Genomic DNA, 18,516 nt, shown 5'->3' with positions numbered 1-18,516 from the left:
CATCCAAACAAAGTCGTGTTAGCTTTTTGTGCGGCCTCAATAGCTTGTTTCTGCATAAATTAGAACTTAATAGAGAACTCTCATCAAACAATCCATTTCAACAAATTAAGATAGTGATATGACAATGTTGGTTTCTAAGCCAACTGAACACAATGTTGATTTTTAACTTAGCTACATGTAGTACTAAATGGAAAATTCTAAAACTATTGCACATATATAACCTATGTGTGGTTTCTAAACGGAGCCAATTTCCACATCCACTAATTAAACACAAATGGCGTGATTCATGGAATACTAGTAACTATTAGAATTTTAATGCACTTTGAGCTAATGCAGGAAACAATTTTTGGAATCTGAATGATAAAATATACGCAACATATCTAGACTAGGTAGACTTCAATAGCAATGACTTATCAAAGAAAAAAGGAAAAATTAGCAATTAAGTCATAATATCTAACATAATTAGTCAAAATAACAACACTTTAAAATATTTATTTAAAATGTCAGAATGGCAATATTTTGGAAAATAATATGTATTCAGATTTTAGTATTTAAAATTAATTTTATTTATGAAAACAATCTTATATTGAACCAAATTCTAAATTAATAACTGTTTAAAAAGAAAAGAAAAATTAAACCAATACTCATTATCCTTCCTTCTTCACCTTTCACATTTCTACCCCTTTTTTCACTTTTCCAGATTCTCTTTCTTCAAGGTGCTCACAAATTGTTCATCAAAATATATATTTTAATTCAAGAAATTTTCTCGATTGTTAAACACAATCTCTTTATTAATTCAAGCAGTTTCTCGATTGGCAAGGTAATTTCCATTATTTATTTTGATTTGTTGTTTAAAATCACTGATTATGGTGTATATTCTGGATTCTATATATTACGGATTTTCAGTCGAATTTTTTGAATTTTATGTGATTTTGTTTAGATATTCATCAAATATTTATGATTTTCAAATTTTTTCAATTTCTTTTGTGATTTTCTTTTAATTTTTCAGATTTTGTAGAATCTAGAAATTCATATATATGTTTATTTTATTTGATATTTAATACATTTTAATATTTGATAATATTGATTTTTATGCAAGTTCGTTTACATATTCATGTAAAATTGATATATTTTAGATTTTTAGTCAATTAAATAAATTTTTTTTGATTTTTTTCTGATTTCGTTTTAATATTTCAGATTTATTAGAATCTACAAATTCATTCATATGATTATTTTGTTTGATTTTTAATACATTTATATTTGCTTTTAGGGTTTTAGATCTGGGGAAAGCATATGTCTGTCTACAATGTCTAATCAATAGTTTATTTGTGTATTAATTCTATCTATATATCAACAAGTTTTACATTTTTTGTTTTTACATTGTATTTCAATCTCAATTAGTATACCAACATGTTTGTATTTCCTTCTTAATTTGTATTCATCCTAACTGTATGCTAACAATTTTGTATTTTATTGGGTATTCATTCTGTATTTCAATCTCAATTTATATGTGAACAAGTTTGTATTTCTCTTTTGTTTTGTATTCAACCTAATTGTATACCAACAAGTTTTGTATTTTATGTGCCTACTTTACCTTTCAAAGTCACTTTATATTTCAAATGAAGAGAGTATTTAATTTCTTTTGTATTCACAACTTTACATTCAATCTCACTTTGTATTTATAACTTTGTATTTTCATCTCACTTTTGTATTCATATATTGTTGTATTCAACATATAGTTCATGATCCATTAGTTTGTATTTTACCTTTCAAAGTCACTTTGTATTTCAAATGAAGAGAGTATTTCTTTTGTATTCACAATTTTATATTCAATCTCACTTTGTATTTATAACTTTATATTTTCATCTCACTTTTGTATTCATCTATTGTTGTATTCAACATATAGTACATGATCGATTAGTTACATTAACTTAATGGGATACAAATTATTGTATGCATTCAAACAGAAAAAACAGCTACTAAACTAAAAAAAATAAAAAATTTCATTTGTTATACATCATAATTTGGATACAAAACATCCGAAAAAAGTTATAAATCTCAATGCATACAAAGATTTCACTGAATCAATCAGAAAAAAAACACTCTTGTACTCGACATATACGAATATCTCATCCAAACAAATAAAAAAATCGAAAACAAAATACCTGATTGTTTTTCGATTGTTCACTGAATGCGACAAATTTATAGTTGTCAATTTTGAAAAATTCGGTTTCAAAAATATGTCGTATTCAACTTGAAGAAGCTTTGAAAGTTATCAAATGAATGATTTGAAAGACAAACTAAATTATTTTAATTTTTTTTTGATGTTCTTAAGAAGAAAGCAAAAAAATGCTCGACGGAAAGATGGTTATTTATACTTTTTTTCAAAACGTAACTAATTTGTATTTAAAATCTTGTTGACCTTTTTTGAATTTTTTTGTTCCATGATTTTCTCTGTTCTGTTATTAATTATTTGTATTCTTTCAAATTAATCAAAATAAAATAAATACATAACTAATTCCTTAACAAACTAAAATAATGACATTTTTAATAAATAATGAAACTGTTGTTAAGGAATCCTACTAAAAGCTAAAATATTGTTGTTTTGAAAATTTTCCCAAGAAAAAATGCAGACAACAACTCCAATTAATTGAAATTTATAGGTATATTAGATGTGTCTGCTCCAAACATACAATCATGTTTTAAAGATAAAACGTTACTCTCAGTAACGTTCTATAGCTATATTTACAGGATTTGATTCTAAATTTGCAGGATTGGATTCTTAATAAACGTTATTTTGAGTAACGTTTTAGGAGTAAAACGTGAGTCAAAGTAACGTATTATAAAACGTTACTCACAGTAACGTTTCTCAACTTAACGCCGTCAACACACAACTAAAAAATTTTAAAATATAATATACCCTAAAACGTTACTATGGAATACGTTTATACTAGTTTTGTAAAAAATTTTAAAAACATACTATTTTGATAAATTGCTTTAAATAATGACTTAGTTTGGTCAAAAATTCATTAATTCTTTTTGAAAATAATAAGAAAATGCTCTCTTCCAAGACACAAATCATTTTTGACTTTGTCGATTTCTTTTGCCTTTTCAGAAAATAAAATAGACATATATTTTCCATACATAGTAGATTCAAATCGAAAAAATCATACCTAAATAATTTTGATTCTCACATTAATAAACTGAAAATCAAATTGAATAAAATAAAACTCGATGTCAGTCTCAACAAAAAAATAGATGAGGAAAAAAAGTAAATGATTTTATTGATTGATTTTATAGACCTACTTATTATGTTTTTCTATTATTTCAAGAAAGCAAGACGTTTAAACGTAGACATCTGTTGTACATTGCTGGGATGTGTCGGAGGGTGGGGATACAATCTATGTTTTTTAGGATAAAAAGTCCTCAGATATTTGCCTTTGCTCATCAATGTCTTAATTTCCCAGAAACATGGTAGATATAAATATATAGTAGTAGTAATTTATATGCACACATAAATTTAATTCAAACAAAATGGACAAAATTCAAATATTAGTAACAGTATGTTGTTGTGTCATAGCAGTTGCTCTGTTTGTGTGTCTATGGAAAGTACTAAATTGGGTTTGGTTCAGACCAAAGAAGTTGGAGAAATTGTTGAGGAAACAAGAGCTAAAAGGGAATTCATACAGAATATTGTATGGTGATATGAAAGATTTTTCTGGGATGATTAAAGAAGCTAATTCAAAGCCTATGAATATTTCTAATGATGATTTATCCCCAAGATTGGTGCCTTTCTTTCTTGAAATCATCAAGAAATATGGTAAGTTTTCGAGCTCTGATAACTGATAAAGTTGTTACCAACAAGGGTTGACGTGGAGTGGTAAGTACCCCTTCATCCTTAACCAAGAGGTCTCGGATTTGAGCCCCTTGGGTACATAGTTGCCTTTATTACGGAGCGCTTTACTCCCAAGTGGGACTTCCCGGCGCGAATCCAGATTTAGTCGGGTTCCAATGTGGGCACCCGACACCAGGTGGGAAACCAAAAAAATTTTAGTAAATTTGTTGACATATGATTAGAAAGTCGTAGATTCAAGCTTTGAAAACAGCCTCTTGTAGAAATGTAGTAGCTTAGTGCAAACCCGTAACTAATAGCGTAGCTCCGCTATCATCAAGTAACTTATATAAGGAGTTATATGACCGAGTAAAATAATTAAATTTAGTAAAAAATTATTATGTTTACTGTTACAAGTATTGAGTAAATTTTAAAATTGCCATTGAACGATTTGTTCAATAATTAATTCTTTGTGAAAATAATAAGAAAATGTTCTCTTCCAAGACACAAATCATTTTTGACTGTCGATTTCTTTTGCCTTTTCAGAAAATAAAATAGACATATATTTCCATACATAGTAGATTCAAATCGAAAAATCAAACCTAAATAATTTTGATTCTCACATTAATAAACTGATAATCAAATTGAATAAATAAAAACTCGATGTCAGACTCTAAAAATAATAGATGAGAAAAAAAAATGATTTTATTGATTGATTTTATAAACCTACTTATTATACGTTTCCCTATTATTTCCTTACTATAATATACAACTTAAGTTTTTAATTAACCGTATATACATATATTTATATTTAATTACAAATATAGTTTTAAAATTACGAACTTCACAAATTAATTAATTTTTCAATTGAAGTTAATTATTCAGTTTCCAAATTTTCGCTCTCCCTCCTTATAGGAATTCGTGCCTAAATTTATGGATGTTTTTGGAATGAAAAAAAATCATATTAAAAAGTGACACTTTCATAGATGAGCTTTGTTATACGAATTTTAATTCAGTCAAATTTAAATATAAATATCGAACACTAAATAAAAAAGATGAGGCGGCTGGATAAAGATAATAAAAGTTGCATAATTATACCCCACAGAAATCAATCATTTTGTCAAAAACAGGAAATCTAATTTACTTTAAAATTATAACTTTGTTTTATTGCAAAGTGATAATTGCCAAACACGAACACGACTATATAACATCAAAGGCAAATTCTGGCTTAAATGCTACAAAAACAGGTTACATTATCTGTACCAATACTACTTTTTAAGGTTCATTTTAATAAAGTTTAGATTTTATATAATCTACTTATATCAAAAAACAAGAATATCTAAAAACTACTCTCTCCGTTTTAATTCGTTCGTCTTGTTTTGACCAGGGGCGGCTCAACGTAATTGGGGCCTAAAGCTAAATTTCAATTCGAGGCCTAAAATATAAACAAACTTTGTATATGTATTTATTTAATTTTTATTTTTCTTACACTATTTAGATGAAAATTATTAGTATTTAATATTGTTTTTTCAGTTATTAGTTTAGATAAGATTTTATCAGTTCAACATTGTAAAACATCCTTTCAAGGCAATAGTTATATGATTGTTAACATAATTCTATAAGTAATAAGTTGACAAATATTGAATAAATATAAGAGTAGAAACATATATCATCTACTTATATCAAAAACAAGAATATCTGAATATCCAGAAACTACTCTCTCCATTTCAATTCGTTTGTCTTGTTTTGACTTGATATGAAATTTAAGAAAGTAAAGAACAATTTGAATCTTGTGATTTTATACTAAAAATATGTTAAATGTACTAAAATTTTGTTTAATCTTGTGATCTTTGAAACATGCAACGTGAAAAGTTAGAATTAAAAAACTTGTCAAAAAGCAGACATTCTTTTAAATGTATTAAAAGTAAAAGTTGAACAAATAAATCGAAACAGCAAGTATAAATTTCTCCATTATATTGACAAATGATATTTATTTGACTCTTGTAGAAGTAAAATGTTTATGGATCCAGCTCATCCTTGAACTTGTCCAGTAGAGACAACACGCACCAGGCCATGGCACATGGGTGATAGGGCTATAATAATTTTCTGATGCTGTGCAATTTGATCCATTTTAATTATCGTGCTTACTAGAAAATAGGTAATTCAAAGTAGTTAGTGTAACTTTTAAAAGTTAAAATATACTCCTATATACTAATAAAAAATTATTTATTTCTGCCTTTATCTAATTCAATAAATATAAAGATTCAAATAAGTTTTTTTTATTACAATTTTTCATATATTTTAAAAATATTTTAAATTATCAATTACTATGATTTATAAAATTTCTTACGTAATTTTCAATTTAAAGATTTCATATAAAAAAAGTAAACTATTCAATGCTCAAAATTCTGACTGTATCCATTAATTGAGACAAAAAAAGTACTCTAATTTTTTATGTTGAATATGTGGCATAAATAAGACAATATTGGAGTCAAAAAATTTAAAATCATCCGTTTTCACAAGATTATTTTTTATAATTTTCTGAGTTAAATTGACCTCAAAGGGCCCATAACTCATAAAGATATTAAAGTAATGACAAATGTTTAGTGTCTTATGGCAAGATCTAAAGTACGTACATAGATTTTCTTGTTTCCTATCCTAGAAACTTGAATTTATTTAGGAACTAGATAATGTTGCCCATGCTATGCACGAGCCCAATAATATAAATGGTATGTTTTGGGGCAAATAACAGAGTTTTTGAAGCGATTGTTTGCATGGATAAAAGAATAAGTTTTTTTTTTATCACAAATCTGTACTTTCTTTGACGCTATTTAAGGCATAATAAGACTACCCACATGCAACATTTTTGAAATATTTTATGTTGTCAATTATCATGATTTATAGTATTTTTACGATAGATTCACTTCAAGAATCAGTGAAATTTTTTGTATTTTTTTTCAAAACATATTTTATGTTGTCAATTATCATGATTTATAGTATTTTTACGCAATTTTTAAATATAAAAAAAATAAGACAAATAAATTAAAATGGACCCAATAAATGTTATTTTTGTTGTCTCAATTTATGTGACACAAATGAAATTTGGAGAGTCATCCAAATTTTCATATTTTTTAAAAAAATGTTTGAAGTTATTAATTACTGCGATTTATAATATTTTTATGTAACTTTGAAATAATGTACATTACTGGTCACTTTGTCCTAATTTATGTGATATGGATAAAATTACAAAATTAACCCTTTTAAAATGTCTTTAAGATATTTTAAGTTGTTAATTATTATTATTATTTATAATACTTTTTGGTAATATTAAAATGCTATGATTTTTTCTGTCTCAATATATGTGAGCCTGATAGAATTCTGAGAGTCAACCTATTTTATTATATAGCTTTTTGTTATAATAGGTTATAATTATACATCACTTATTTCTATCGAAAATTGACACCATACCAATGAAGTACAATAGTTTTAATTTTTTTATATATATATGAACTGTTGAATTTTTTTGACATATTAAATTTATGATAAAGGAGATTCAAAAATTCTTTAAAACATAGTTTAAATTATAACTATGATATTCTTTATTTTTTTGAAAATTCTAGATAAATTTGTGATTCTGCCACCGATTATAATTAGTAAAGTCCATGTCTTAAAGCATTTTGTGGTAGAGAATTGAGTTTAGATGTCATCATGCACACGCACTAATGTTATAATTAATCATGCTAACTTTGGAATATCAGATTTTAATAATTAAAATGAAGAATTCAATACTAGAAAAAGCAAGGTGGAATTGTCGTTGTCATGGGCATCTAGTAGTTCTTGGTTTAAGATAAAATTATTTTTCTATTTAACTTTGTTTTTAAAACTATAAATATTTTAATTATGGAATATATAATTAAATAAATATTCAATAAATAGAAATTATATCTAAAAACATGAATAAATATAAAATAGTCAAAAATGTAATATTTTATTTAAAAACACGTTAAAAAAGAAATACAATTGATAATTTGAGATCGAGAGAATAATGATGATTTGATTTGGTCATTCCATTGGTGCCTGTTGTTTCCCCTGCAAGCGTGAACTGGAGCCAAATATAAATTATTTATTTATTTTTTAGCTTTTCAATAGTCAAATAAAAGATTGCAAAGTCAAACAAACTCGTTATGTTTCATTTTTGCACGAAACTCATTTTTTTTCTTTTAAAAAAAAATATGAAACTCTTTTTATTCTGAAATAATATAAGAATACTTAATTATCACTTTATTTTTTATAAGATTTCAAAACTTTCAAAAATATAAGTACTTTCATTATATTTTTTACACTTTAACTTTAATGTAATATTTGTTCTCTTTTCATCCACAATTTTATTTTATTTTTCTTCATTCTTAAAATAGTAATATGCAAGTCAAACTAACATGCATATTTAATTCTGAAGCTAGTCAAACACTATGCATAAAATAAAATGGTAGAAATATTTATTTAATATTACAAACTGAGAAGGATTTGCAGTAATAGGAATTTTGTATTTTCTAGAAAATACTTTTACTATTGTAGTTTTTTTGTATTATAAATTAATTTAATATATGTACTCTATAAAATCGACAATCAATAATGCTGCAAAAAATATAAATTTGAGGGAGATTTTAAATTTGCAATAAACAAAGTGACAATCTGATAGTGAAAAGATTTCCTTGGTTTACGACAAAATTATGATTGTTTGTAATTACGTGCACACTTATTGATTATGTAAATTCATTTGACAAAATTGAAAATGATATATAAATAAAGGATTTTTTTTTTTTGAAATAACGATCATTTGAGACCTAATTATCTAACATAGTGATAGTATAGATAATTTGAAATTCGTTCATTATTAGTGTTACAGTTGTTTTTAAAATTCGTTACATATCACTGATATAATAATAAATACAAAATGAATTATTACATTGTTGATATAAAAGGAATTTTAAAAGATGTTATATTATTAATACAAAACAAATTTTAGAAACTAATATATTACTACTAATATAAGGAGAAAGTCAAAAACTATTGGTATGTTTGATAAATATAAAATATAAATTTGTATTATAATTCATCCAAAAAGAAATAACCAATGTATATTTATATTGCCAACGAAATAATATTTTTGATTGAACGATCAAATATAAATCTGTCGCAATCAATTTCCACATCGAGCCACCTCAACCTTTTTATCCAAAAGACACAAGTGGGCAGTGGTATATAGGACCACTTTTTATCTCTCTTTTTATTTTGACAACTTCTTAGGGTTGTGATAAGGTAATAATTTTTTTTTATATTTGATAGAGAGCCTTATATTTTCACATGAGACTTTTAATTTGCTCAAAATATGTATTGAACAGTGACACAATAAAAAAAAATGAAATCTGAATACAAGATCTTGTTAGATATATGTAAATTAGAATATACCTAAATAAAATACAAAATATGTGTTTACTTCTTTAATAAAATAGAAATTTATTTACTATTAGTATGACTTATGAGAGTTAGTTTTGTTATTCCGTGGTTTTAATTCAATGTACTATGATTAGTCTAAAAGACTCATATTAATACTCTACAGAATTTTATTTAACTTATCAACATTATCTTTAGTTTTCTGTGTATCTCAAATTAGAATTAAAATATTATATTTATTTCAATTAAATAATAATAATAATATTAATAAACTAATATAATTTGATATAAACATGAGTCACTATATTAAAAATGATCTTTACTGGCAATAGATCAATTGCCGCTAAATATGTCCTTTTAGTGGTAATTAGCACTTTTTGTATATGTTTCTAAGGCCTTTAGCGACATTGAATCTAATAACACTTAACTAATGTCGCCGTCGGTAAAGACTTTAGCATTCTTTATTAATGTGTCTATTTATTGCCGTTAAAAGTTATTTTTGTTATAGTGAGTGCTGATAAATTTTCTAAAGGCACTGTGCACATACTTCTTTCTTCTTCTTTTTTTTAAGCAATATTCAATATTTATATTGAAGTTCTAAATTTGATTTCACGTTTAATAAAATTTATATTAAAAATAAAACAGCTCTTAACACTGATAACTTTATATCTAAAGAAATTTAAATCCGAAAACAAAGTGCCATCAAAGGGCAAAATTATAACTTTAAGGCATATATATCCACTTGATTGTTTCCGCGTAGAGCACCTCAACATTGACTACCCAACTTGTGTATAATTAATTACATCTAGTCAAAATCAAATATCTTAATGATTCTGATAAACAACATATATAACTAATATAATTATCCTTCCCCATCCATCTATAAATACCAATCTCAAGAAGCAAATGTATCATATAACAAACAAGCTAAAACAACAAACTAAACATGTCTCCTTCATGGCCTACTACACTTCTTGCCTCTCTCTTTCTTTTCTCCCAAATATTTTCTTGCATTGCTCAAGTTCCACCTGAAAGCACCTTTAAATTCGTCAATGAAGGCGAATTAGGACCTTATGTTGTAGAATACAGAGCAGACTATCGCGTTATTAGTATTTTCAATAACCCATTTCAGCTCTGTTTCTACAACACAACTCCTAATGCATGGACATTAGCATTGCGAATGGGCACTGTCCGTTCTGAATCACTCATGCGTTGGGTGTGGGAAGCAAATAGGGGAAACCCTGTTAAAGAAAATGCGACATTCACGTTTGGAACTAACGGAAATCTCGTATTGGCGGATGCTGACGGTCGAATCGCTTGGCAGACCAACACGGCCAATAAGGGGGTCACCGGGTTCAAGTTGTTACCTAACGGTAACATGGTGCTACATGACTCCAAGGGTAAATTTGTCTGGCAGAGTTTCAACTATCCCACTGACACATTACTAGTGGGCCAAACTCTCCGATTGTCCGGCCCGAATAAGCTTGTGAGTCGGGCCTCGGTGAAAAAGAATGCGAACGGGCCTTATAGGTTGGTGGTCCAGCCGAGATTGTTCGCTGTCTACAAAGGAAACAAGGTAGACGTGGAATTAGCTTGGTTCGATTATGGGAATAACACGTTGGAATCGATAAAATTGAATAGTGGGAATCAAAGATTGAAATTGGATTATAGATTTGCAAAATCAACACAGAGAAGTTCACATGTGATGGCATTTACTAAATACAACACAACATTGACATATCTTAGACTTGAAATTGATGGAAATCTAAAGGCCTACACTTTTGTTAGAGATGAAGAAGCAGATGAATTCCGTTGGAAAGTAACTTACAGTAGGATTTAAAATGTTTCATATTTAAAACGTCTAAATCTGTGTACACATTTGAGCAAATTTCACGGGTTATATTATTATTGTTGTTATATTGTTATAAAACGTAGCTCTATAAGATAATGATTAGTGTGTCCAGTACAATAAGTGGGTCCACAGCTAGTAGTCCAATAAATGAGTAGTAGTTCCTATTTAATGTTTTGTTAATTATATTTTTCTTTTTCCCCTTTTGAAAAAAATATTATGTTTTGGTTGAATTAAGAGTGTGTTTATTATTTTGATATATAATGATTGAAGGTGGTGCCTCATTATGTTTTGTTGTTATATTTATGAAAGAAGCTTTTAACAAGTGAGATCTCGATTGCCTTTGTTGAATTATTTAATCATGATAAATTGTATTAACTTCACTTAAACAGAATTAGTTATATATTTTCTTAAATCATATTTATAAAATGATCCTTTGGGTCTTATTAATTATTATTTTTTAAAAAAAAAATTGACATAAACATTCTGTAAAAATAGTATTTGTGCCTTCTTGGCTAATATTGAAACATCAACATATTATACTTAAGTTCCTTTACAATAATTTCTATATTCAAATTTTAGTATAAGCTATTTGCAAATAAAACAAAATAAAAACTGAAGTCCATATAAAATGAATAATAAGGATCATTTGAAAAATCAATCGTTTGAAGTTGAAATTTTTAGGTGACGCAATTTAGATATCTTACTTTGTATATTTTCTTATAAATCTGAAAGTTTAGTAATTTATGAAAATCATTAAAACTTTTTAAATTTTTTATAGAATCTTATCAAATGAGTAATTATATTTCGTTTATTATTTTTATTTGTTCATGTTTGACTTTACACATCTCATAAAAAATAGTAGTACTATAAAATGATACATTTGTTATATCACTTTTTTTGAAAATAATAAATTCAATATTTTGAAAAATAACTATAATTAATAATAGAGAAAATTAAAAACCAGGTGGTAATTATTTATGATTTTTTTAAAGTAAGCAAAGAAAAATGAACAGAGGAAATAATTCACAAACAAAGTATCTAAATATCTTAAAGACTTCAAATTAATAATTCACACATTTCCTATTTTTGAATAATTTAATTATAAAATCATAATTTAAAATTGAATTTTATGCAACTTTATAAATAAACATTGTAAATCTCAAAAATCAAATTTCAAATTCTATTATCAGGCGCCTACTAATAGTATTTAGAGCTCATTTCGATAGGCTAGAAAAAAGAGAGTAAATTTTAAGTTAAAAAAAAAGGATCAAATTTAAATGATTTTTATGTCAAAAGAAAATCACTAAAGTCTTATTTTTAGTTTTTAACTTTTTCACAGTCATTTAAAACTTATTTTTAACTTTGTGAAACACTTGCAAAAATTAAAAACAACTTAAAAGTAAATTTGACTAACTTTTAAACAAATTTAAACAGACTCCGATTTCGACCTTACTTACACTTTGCACCGACCCAATACTTGTTGGAAAATATATACATGGGGTAATTATAATATCAAAATAATAATACAAGAATTAAGATAAATGCTACTACAATAATATTCTTAAGTAACATATGTATATATATAAATATAATATTTGAATTGTGCTAGGCAGTATCCTGAGAAACTATTTCAGCAATGTAAAATATTTTCCAGGATTAATCAAGTTTTCTCTAATTAATTAGAGAATACATAAATCAACAAAATATAAATGATACAAAAAAAAAGCAAGTTTAAAAAGTAACTAATACTCCTTCACTTCGTTGTCTACCTATAAGACTAAATCAACTAATATATATATATATATATATATATATATATATATATAGAAGCAAGGCGGTGGAGAATACTATTAATTAACTTGGGGAGAAAGGGAATATCAACTAGGTGAGCAGGTTGATTACGCAAGTGTTGATGTAGTTAGTAATTTTTGGCATCCAAACTATTTAATATGACATAGTAGTTGATGTTAATAATGGGTTTAAAGTTATTTTAAAATATCCAACAATACTTGTCGTTCAAAATTTTTATCGTTATTCTAGATTAATGAAAATATCTTTTCTTTTAAATTGTATGCTTCTAGTCTCTAGTTACTTCTACTTTTGGATATATAATAACATAAAATAAAATCAGATCCACTCATGTACATCATTTAAAAATTTTCTTGCTATAATTGTACAAAGCAGATATATAATAAAATAAAATAAAATCAGATCCACTCATGTACATCATTTTAAAATGTTCTTCTATAATTGTACAACTACTTGCGTACTCGAACAGAGAACCTTAGACAATTTTGCGTTTTGTTCGTCACTCATGACGACATCGTTTTTGTAGTTCACATGAACATGCTAGGTGTTTTTAAGTGCCTTAACTATAGTAATACTTATTTTTTACTCAGAAAAAAAAAATGGAAAAAATTGAAATGATTGTAACAATATGTTGTTGTATCATAGCAATTACTTTGTTTGTGTGTCTATGGAAAGTACTGAATTGGGTTTGGTTTAATCCAAAGAAGTTGGAGAAATTGTTGAGGAAACAAGGGCTAAATGGGAATTCATACAGATTATTGTATGGGGACATGAAAGATCTTAGTGGGATGATTAAGGAAGCTAATTCAAAGCCTATGAATATGTTTGATCATGATTTAGCACCAAGAATGGTGCCTTTCTTTCTTGAAACCATCAAGAAATATGGTAAGTTTTCACTCAATTTTTTTTTTTCATTTGTACGGTTGAATCAGAAATTTAAATTTATTAGTTTTGAACACATATATCCATAATCCTTTTTTAGTTATTGAGTAACTCATAAAGTTGATGTCATGTAATTAGGAAATCACGAGTTGGTTCAAGTCGTAGAACCAACAACCTTATGTAGACATGTAGGATAAAAGGTGTTTACAATAGACCATTGTAAACACTTTCCGTAGAAATGTATGCTTACAATAAACTCTTGTAGTCAGTCCGTTTCTTTCCACACCTGTGCATAGCCGGAGCTTTAGTGGATTGGGCTACCTTATTCTAACTACTAATTAGTGATATAAGTAGTAGATTAAATTCATGAATTTGATATCCATTCACAAATCCCTCATTCATTTCCACAGACGGAGTTAGGATTTGAAGTTTAAGCTTTTTGAACTTGAAGTTGTACCCATAGTTTTCTTTAGTTACTATTTACTGAACTTCCTAATACAAATAAGCAGTTTATCTAGAAGCTCCTTGGAGTATGTAGTTTGTTTCAACTTTTTTCGAATTCAATGAAATTGTAATGAGCCTGTTCTCCTGGTTTGTTTATCTTCTAAAGATCACTCTGTTCATTTCGTTCTCCTCGATTGTATAGATGTTTTGTTTTGAAATTTGTACTAGTTGTAGTTAATCATGAGACATATACATGTTTGCAGGCAAAAAAAGTTTTATATGGATGGGTCCAAGACCACAAATACTAATCATGGATCCTGAGCTTATAAAGGAAGTACTCTCGAAAAACTATGTGTATCAAAAGCCTCATGGAAATCCATTAGGCACCTTATTTGTACAAGGATTAGTAAGCTATGAGAAAGACAAATGGGCTAAACATAGAAAAATCATCAATCCCGCGTTCCATCTAGAGAAGTTAAAGGTTTGTCATTCAACTTCGTGTTGGTCAACCAGAAACTATTATGTTGTGCAATTCTTACTCTATGTGTGCTATTGCTTCTATCTTCTTTGATTTGCCTTCCTTATCGTTCAATCTAAACTTTTATGTCATATGACTATTACAAGTAATATGCTATCTGCTACCTGACTTGATGTAGGCAATAGTGGTTCTATAGGGACGAATCTCACCTGGATCATGATTCAATGTTCTAGATTGTTCTTCCACCAATCGATAATATGTTCACTCTTACTTCTTTATGTTTTCAATTTGGTGTTGTATGTTCGACATATGACTATATTGAGTGATTTCTGCTACCTTAGCTTGAGTTTGACAATCAGAGAGTGAATTTTATGGTTCAAAGAAGTTGAATCTTGTCTGGATCATCATTTATCAGGACTCTCTTTGCGTAAGTTCCTTGGCTTGGACAGAGTACGTATTTAGTCCATGTTGTATTCCTACATCCAGAGAGGACTATGTTCAGTGGAGTAATTTCTTATATATATTTACTAGATGGTGATTGAATATGTGTTCCTAATTATGTTCAAGTGTTAGTGTTATTGACATTTTCCCTGGTTCACCATTTTCTCGAACAGCATATGCTTCCAGCTTTTTACTTGAGCTGTAGTGAGATGCTGAGCAAATGGGAAGACGCTGTTCAAGTTGAAGGCTCTCATGAGATAGATGTATGGCCGCACCTGCAGCAATTGACTTGTGATGTGATCTCTCGGACAGCTTTTGGCAGTAGTTATGAAGAAGGTAGAAAGATTTTTGAACTTCAACAGGAACAAGCTCAGCATTTTCTCGAAGTTATACACTCAGTTTATATCCCAGGATGGAGGTAACTTAATTCTCCTAAGAATTTGGTAAATGTAGCTATTGGAAATGCAAATTGATTAGTTCTAATTTTTGTGAATGCATTTTGGTTTTGTGTTTCATAAAACAATTTCAAAGATTTTTGCCAACAAAGAGGAACAGAAGAATGAAGGAAATAAAAAAGGATGTTCGGTCCTCAATTAGAGGTATTATCGATAAAAGATTGAAGGCAATGGAAGCTGGGAATGCCGATAATGAGGATCTATTGGGCATATTGCTGGAATCAAATTTTAAAGAAATTGAACTGCACGGAAATAAGGACTTTGGAATGAGCATTGAAGAAGTCATTGAAGAATGCAAGCTATTCTATTTTGCTGGCGCAGAAACTACATCAGTGTGGATTCTGTGGACTCTGGTGTTGTTGAGCAGATATCCAGATTGGCAGGAACGGGCCAGAGAAGAAGTCTTGCAAGTGTTTGGGAGTCGGAAACCAGATTTTGATGGATTAAATCATCTAAAAGTTGTAAGTATTCTTGTTGTTTGGTTCAATTTCTATGCCATGGGTACTCTCGTTGTTATTTCTACAAGCACGTGTGAATTTCTTTTGATTATCTCGTTCATGCTTGCTTAACTGATAGAGGAGCATTTCTGTTACAGGTAACAATGATCTTGTACGAGTCGTTAAGGCTATATTCCCCGATAACAGTACTGACCCGACGAATTTTTGAAGACATTACGCTAGGAGAAGTATCTCTACCAGCTGGTGTGCTAGTCTCATTGCCAATTATCTTATTGCATCATGATAAAGATATATGGGGTGCAGATGCAAACAAGTTCAATCCAGAGAGATTTAGAGAAGGAATATCAAGTGCAACAAAGGGTCAAGTTACATATTTTCCATTTGCTTGGGGTCCAAGAATATGCATTGGACAAAATTTTGCCATGTTAGAGGCAAAGATGACTTTGTGTATGATCCTACAAAGCTTCTCTTTTGAATTGTCTCCATCCTACACACATGCTCCTCAGTCCTTGGTAACCACTCAGCCTCAGTACGGTGCTCCACTTATTTTCCACAAACTATAATTTCATTTTCTGTGAAGAGTTCATTCAGACTCGATTCATGGGTGGAGTTACAATATTAAATATGGGTTCAGAAACATTTTCTCTATTTCATAAAGATAGGGGATTATGTGGTGTACTCCCCACTCTCCCCTGACCCTCATATTGGGTATGTTGTTTTTGTTGTTTGGACAAACTCAGTAGTTCTGGTTTAAATCTTGCATTTGTTTCGGGAAATCCATTAAAAATACTATACATGAGAATCCGTAGCCCAATATATGTTGCTCTCTCAATATCAAATTATGTGATATAGTTGAAATTTGGAGAAGTACCCCTATTTTTTATATGGTTTTTTAATATTTTAGGTTGTCTACATTATTATGTTTCAATAATTTTTAAAATATTCACCGAACTATTTTTTAAATTACTAATTCTTTGTGAAAATAATAAGAAAATGCTCTCTTCCAAGACACTAATCATTTTTTACTTTGTCGATATCTTTTGCCTTTTCCGAAAATAAAATAGACACATATTTTCCATACGTAGTAGATTCAAATCGAAAAATCAAATCTAAATAATTTTGATTCTCACATTAATAAACTGAAAATCAAATTGAATAAATAGAACTCGATGTCAGCCGCTAAAATTAATAAGATGAGGAAAAAAAGTGAATGATTTTGATTTACATACGATGATTTTTTCAGTGGCAGGCTAAGTGTATGACTGTTGTACTTGTGCATTGCTGGGATGTGTGGAGGGTGGGGATTCAATCTATGTTTTTTAGGATTATAATTACAAAAAAGTCCTCAGATATTTGCCTTTGCTCATAAATGTCCACAAACATGGTAGATATAAATATATAGTAGTAATTTATATGCACACATAAATTTAATTCAAACAAAATGGACAAAATTCAAATATTAGTAACAATATGTTGTTGTGTCATAGCAGTTGCTCTGTTTGTGTGTCTATGGAAAGTACTAAATTGGGTTTGGTTCAGACCAAAGAAGTTGGAGAAATTGTTGAGGAAACAAGGGCTAAAAGGGAATTCATACAGAATATTGTATGGTGATATGAAAGATTTTTCTGGGATGATTAAAGAAGCTAATTCAAAGCCTATGACTATTTCTAATGATGATTTGGCCCCAAGATTGGTGCCTTTCTTTCTTGAAATCATCAAGAAATATGGTAAGTTTTCGAACTCTGATAACGGGTAAAGTTGTTGGCATGTGATTAGGAAGTCGTAGATTCGAGCTGTGGAAACAGTCTCTTGCAGAAATGTAGGAGCTTAGTGCAAACCCATAGCTAATACTGTAGCTCCGCAATCATCAAGTAACTTAGATAAGGAGTTTGATTATACAATCAGGTTACTTATTCTGCAATTACAAGTAAATATTAGTAACTGATAGAAAACTAAAAATAAAGTAGGGGTGGCAAAATCAAACGCAACCCATCCAATTCGTTTAAGTTGACCCGCTCATTCATGAAGTTAATGAGTTTTGAACTTGACATCCATAGCCCTTTTTTAGTTATTGAGTAACTCTTGAAGTTGATGTCATGTAATCAGAAAATCACGGGGTTCAAGTCATAGAACCAACCTTATGTAGACGTGCACTTTCCGTAGAAATGTGGGGTAACCTTGCTTACAATAGAGTCTTGTAGTTCGTTCCTTTACACACCTGTGCATAGCAGAAGCTTTAGTGGATCGGACTACCTTATACTAACTACTAATCAGTGATATAATGATACAAGTAGTTAGATTAGATTCATTAATTTGTTATCCATTCACAAATCTCTCATTCATTTTCACACACAGAGTTAGGATTTGAAGTTCAAGCTTTTTGAACTTGAAGTTGTACCCATAGTTCTCTT

The 18,516-nt window shown here is 28.5% G+C and overlaps 2 protein-coding genes across 13 annotated transcripts in view; both read left to right on the top strand.

The window, feature by feature from the left end:
- The window catches only part of LOC125840642 (epidermis-specific secreted glycoprotein EP1-like), a 41,978-nt gene extending 30,514 nt beyond the window's left edge, over positions 1-11,464 (top strand). The window contains exon 2 of the mRNA XM_049519622.1: positions 10,863-11,464. Coding sequence (XP_049375579.1) covers positions 10,863-11,126 — 264 coding nt within the window. The 3' untranslated portion in view covers positions 11,127-11,464. The remainder of the gene's footprint in view (positions 1-10,862) is intronic.
- The window catches only part of LOC125840531 (cytochrome P450 CYP72A219-like), a 61,095-nt gene that overhangs the window by 21,257 nt on the left and 21,322 nt on the right, over positions 1-18,516 (top strand). For 2 of the 12 annotated variants that reach the window (XM_049519524.1, XM_049519534.1), the window contains exon 1: positions 17,543-17,832. The exons of 5 other annotated variants lie outside the window; for them this stretch is intronic. In XM_049519524.1, coding sequence (XP_049375481.1) covers positions 17,547-17,832 — 286 coding nt within the window. In that variant the 5' untranslated portion in view covers positions 17,543-17,546. Of the gene's footprint in view, positions 1-3,681; positions 3,821-13,546; positions 13,833-14,536; positions 14,755-15,267; positions 15,611-15,723; positions 16,109-16,242; positions 16,794-17,542; positions 17,833-18,516 lie in introns of those variants that run through there. 5 more of the 12 variants (XM_049519514.1, XM_049519572.1, XM_049519542.1 and 2 more) reach the window with 5 other exon arrangements.

Source organism: Solanum verrucosum, unplaced genomic scaffold, assembly GCF_900185275.1.
Source record: "Solanum verrucosum unplaced genomic scaffold, falcon-dt-bn FXZP01000277.1, whole genome shotgun sequence".
NCBI lineage: Eukaryota > Viridiplantae > Streptophyta > Magnoliopsida > Solanales > Solanaceae > Solanum > Solanum verrucosum.
This window is presented reverse-complemented; position numbering and strand designations above follow the sequence as displayed.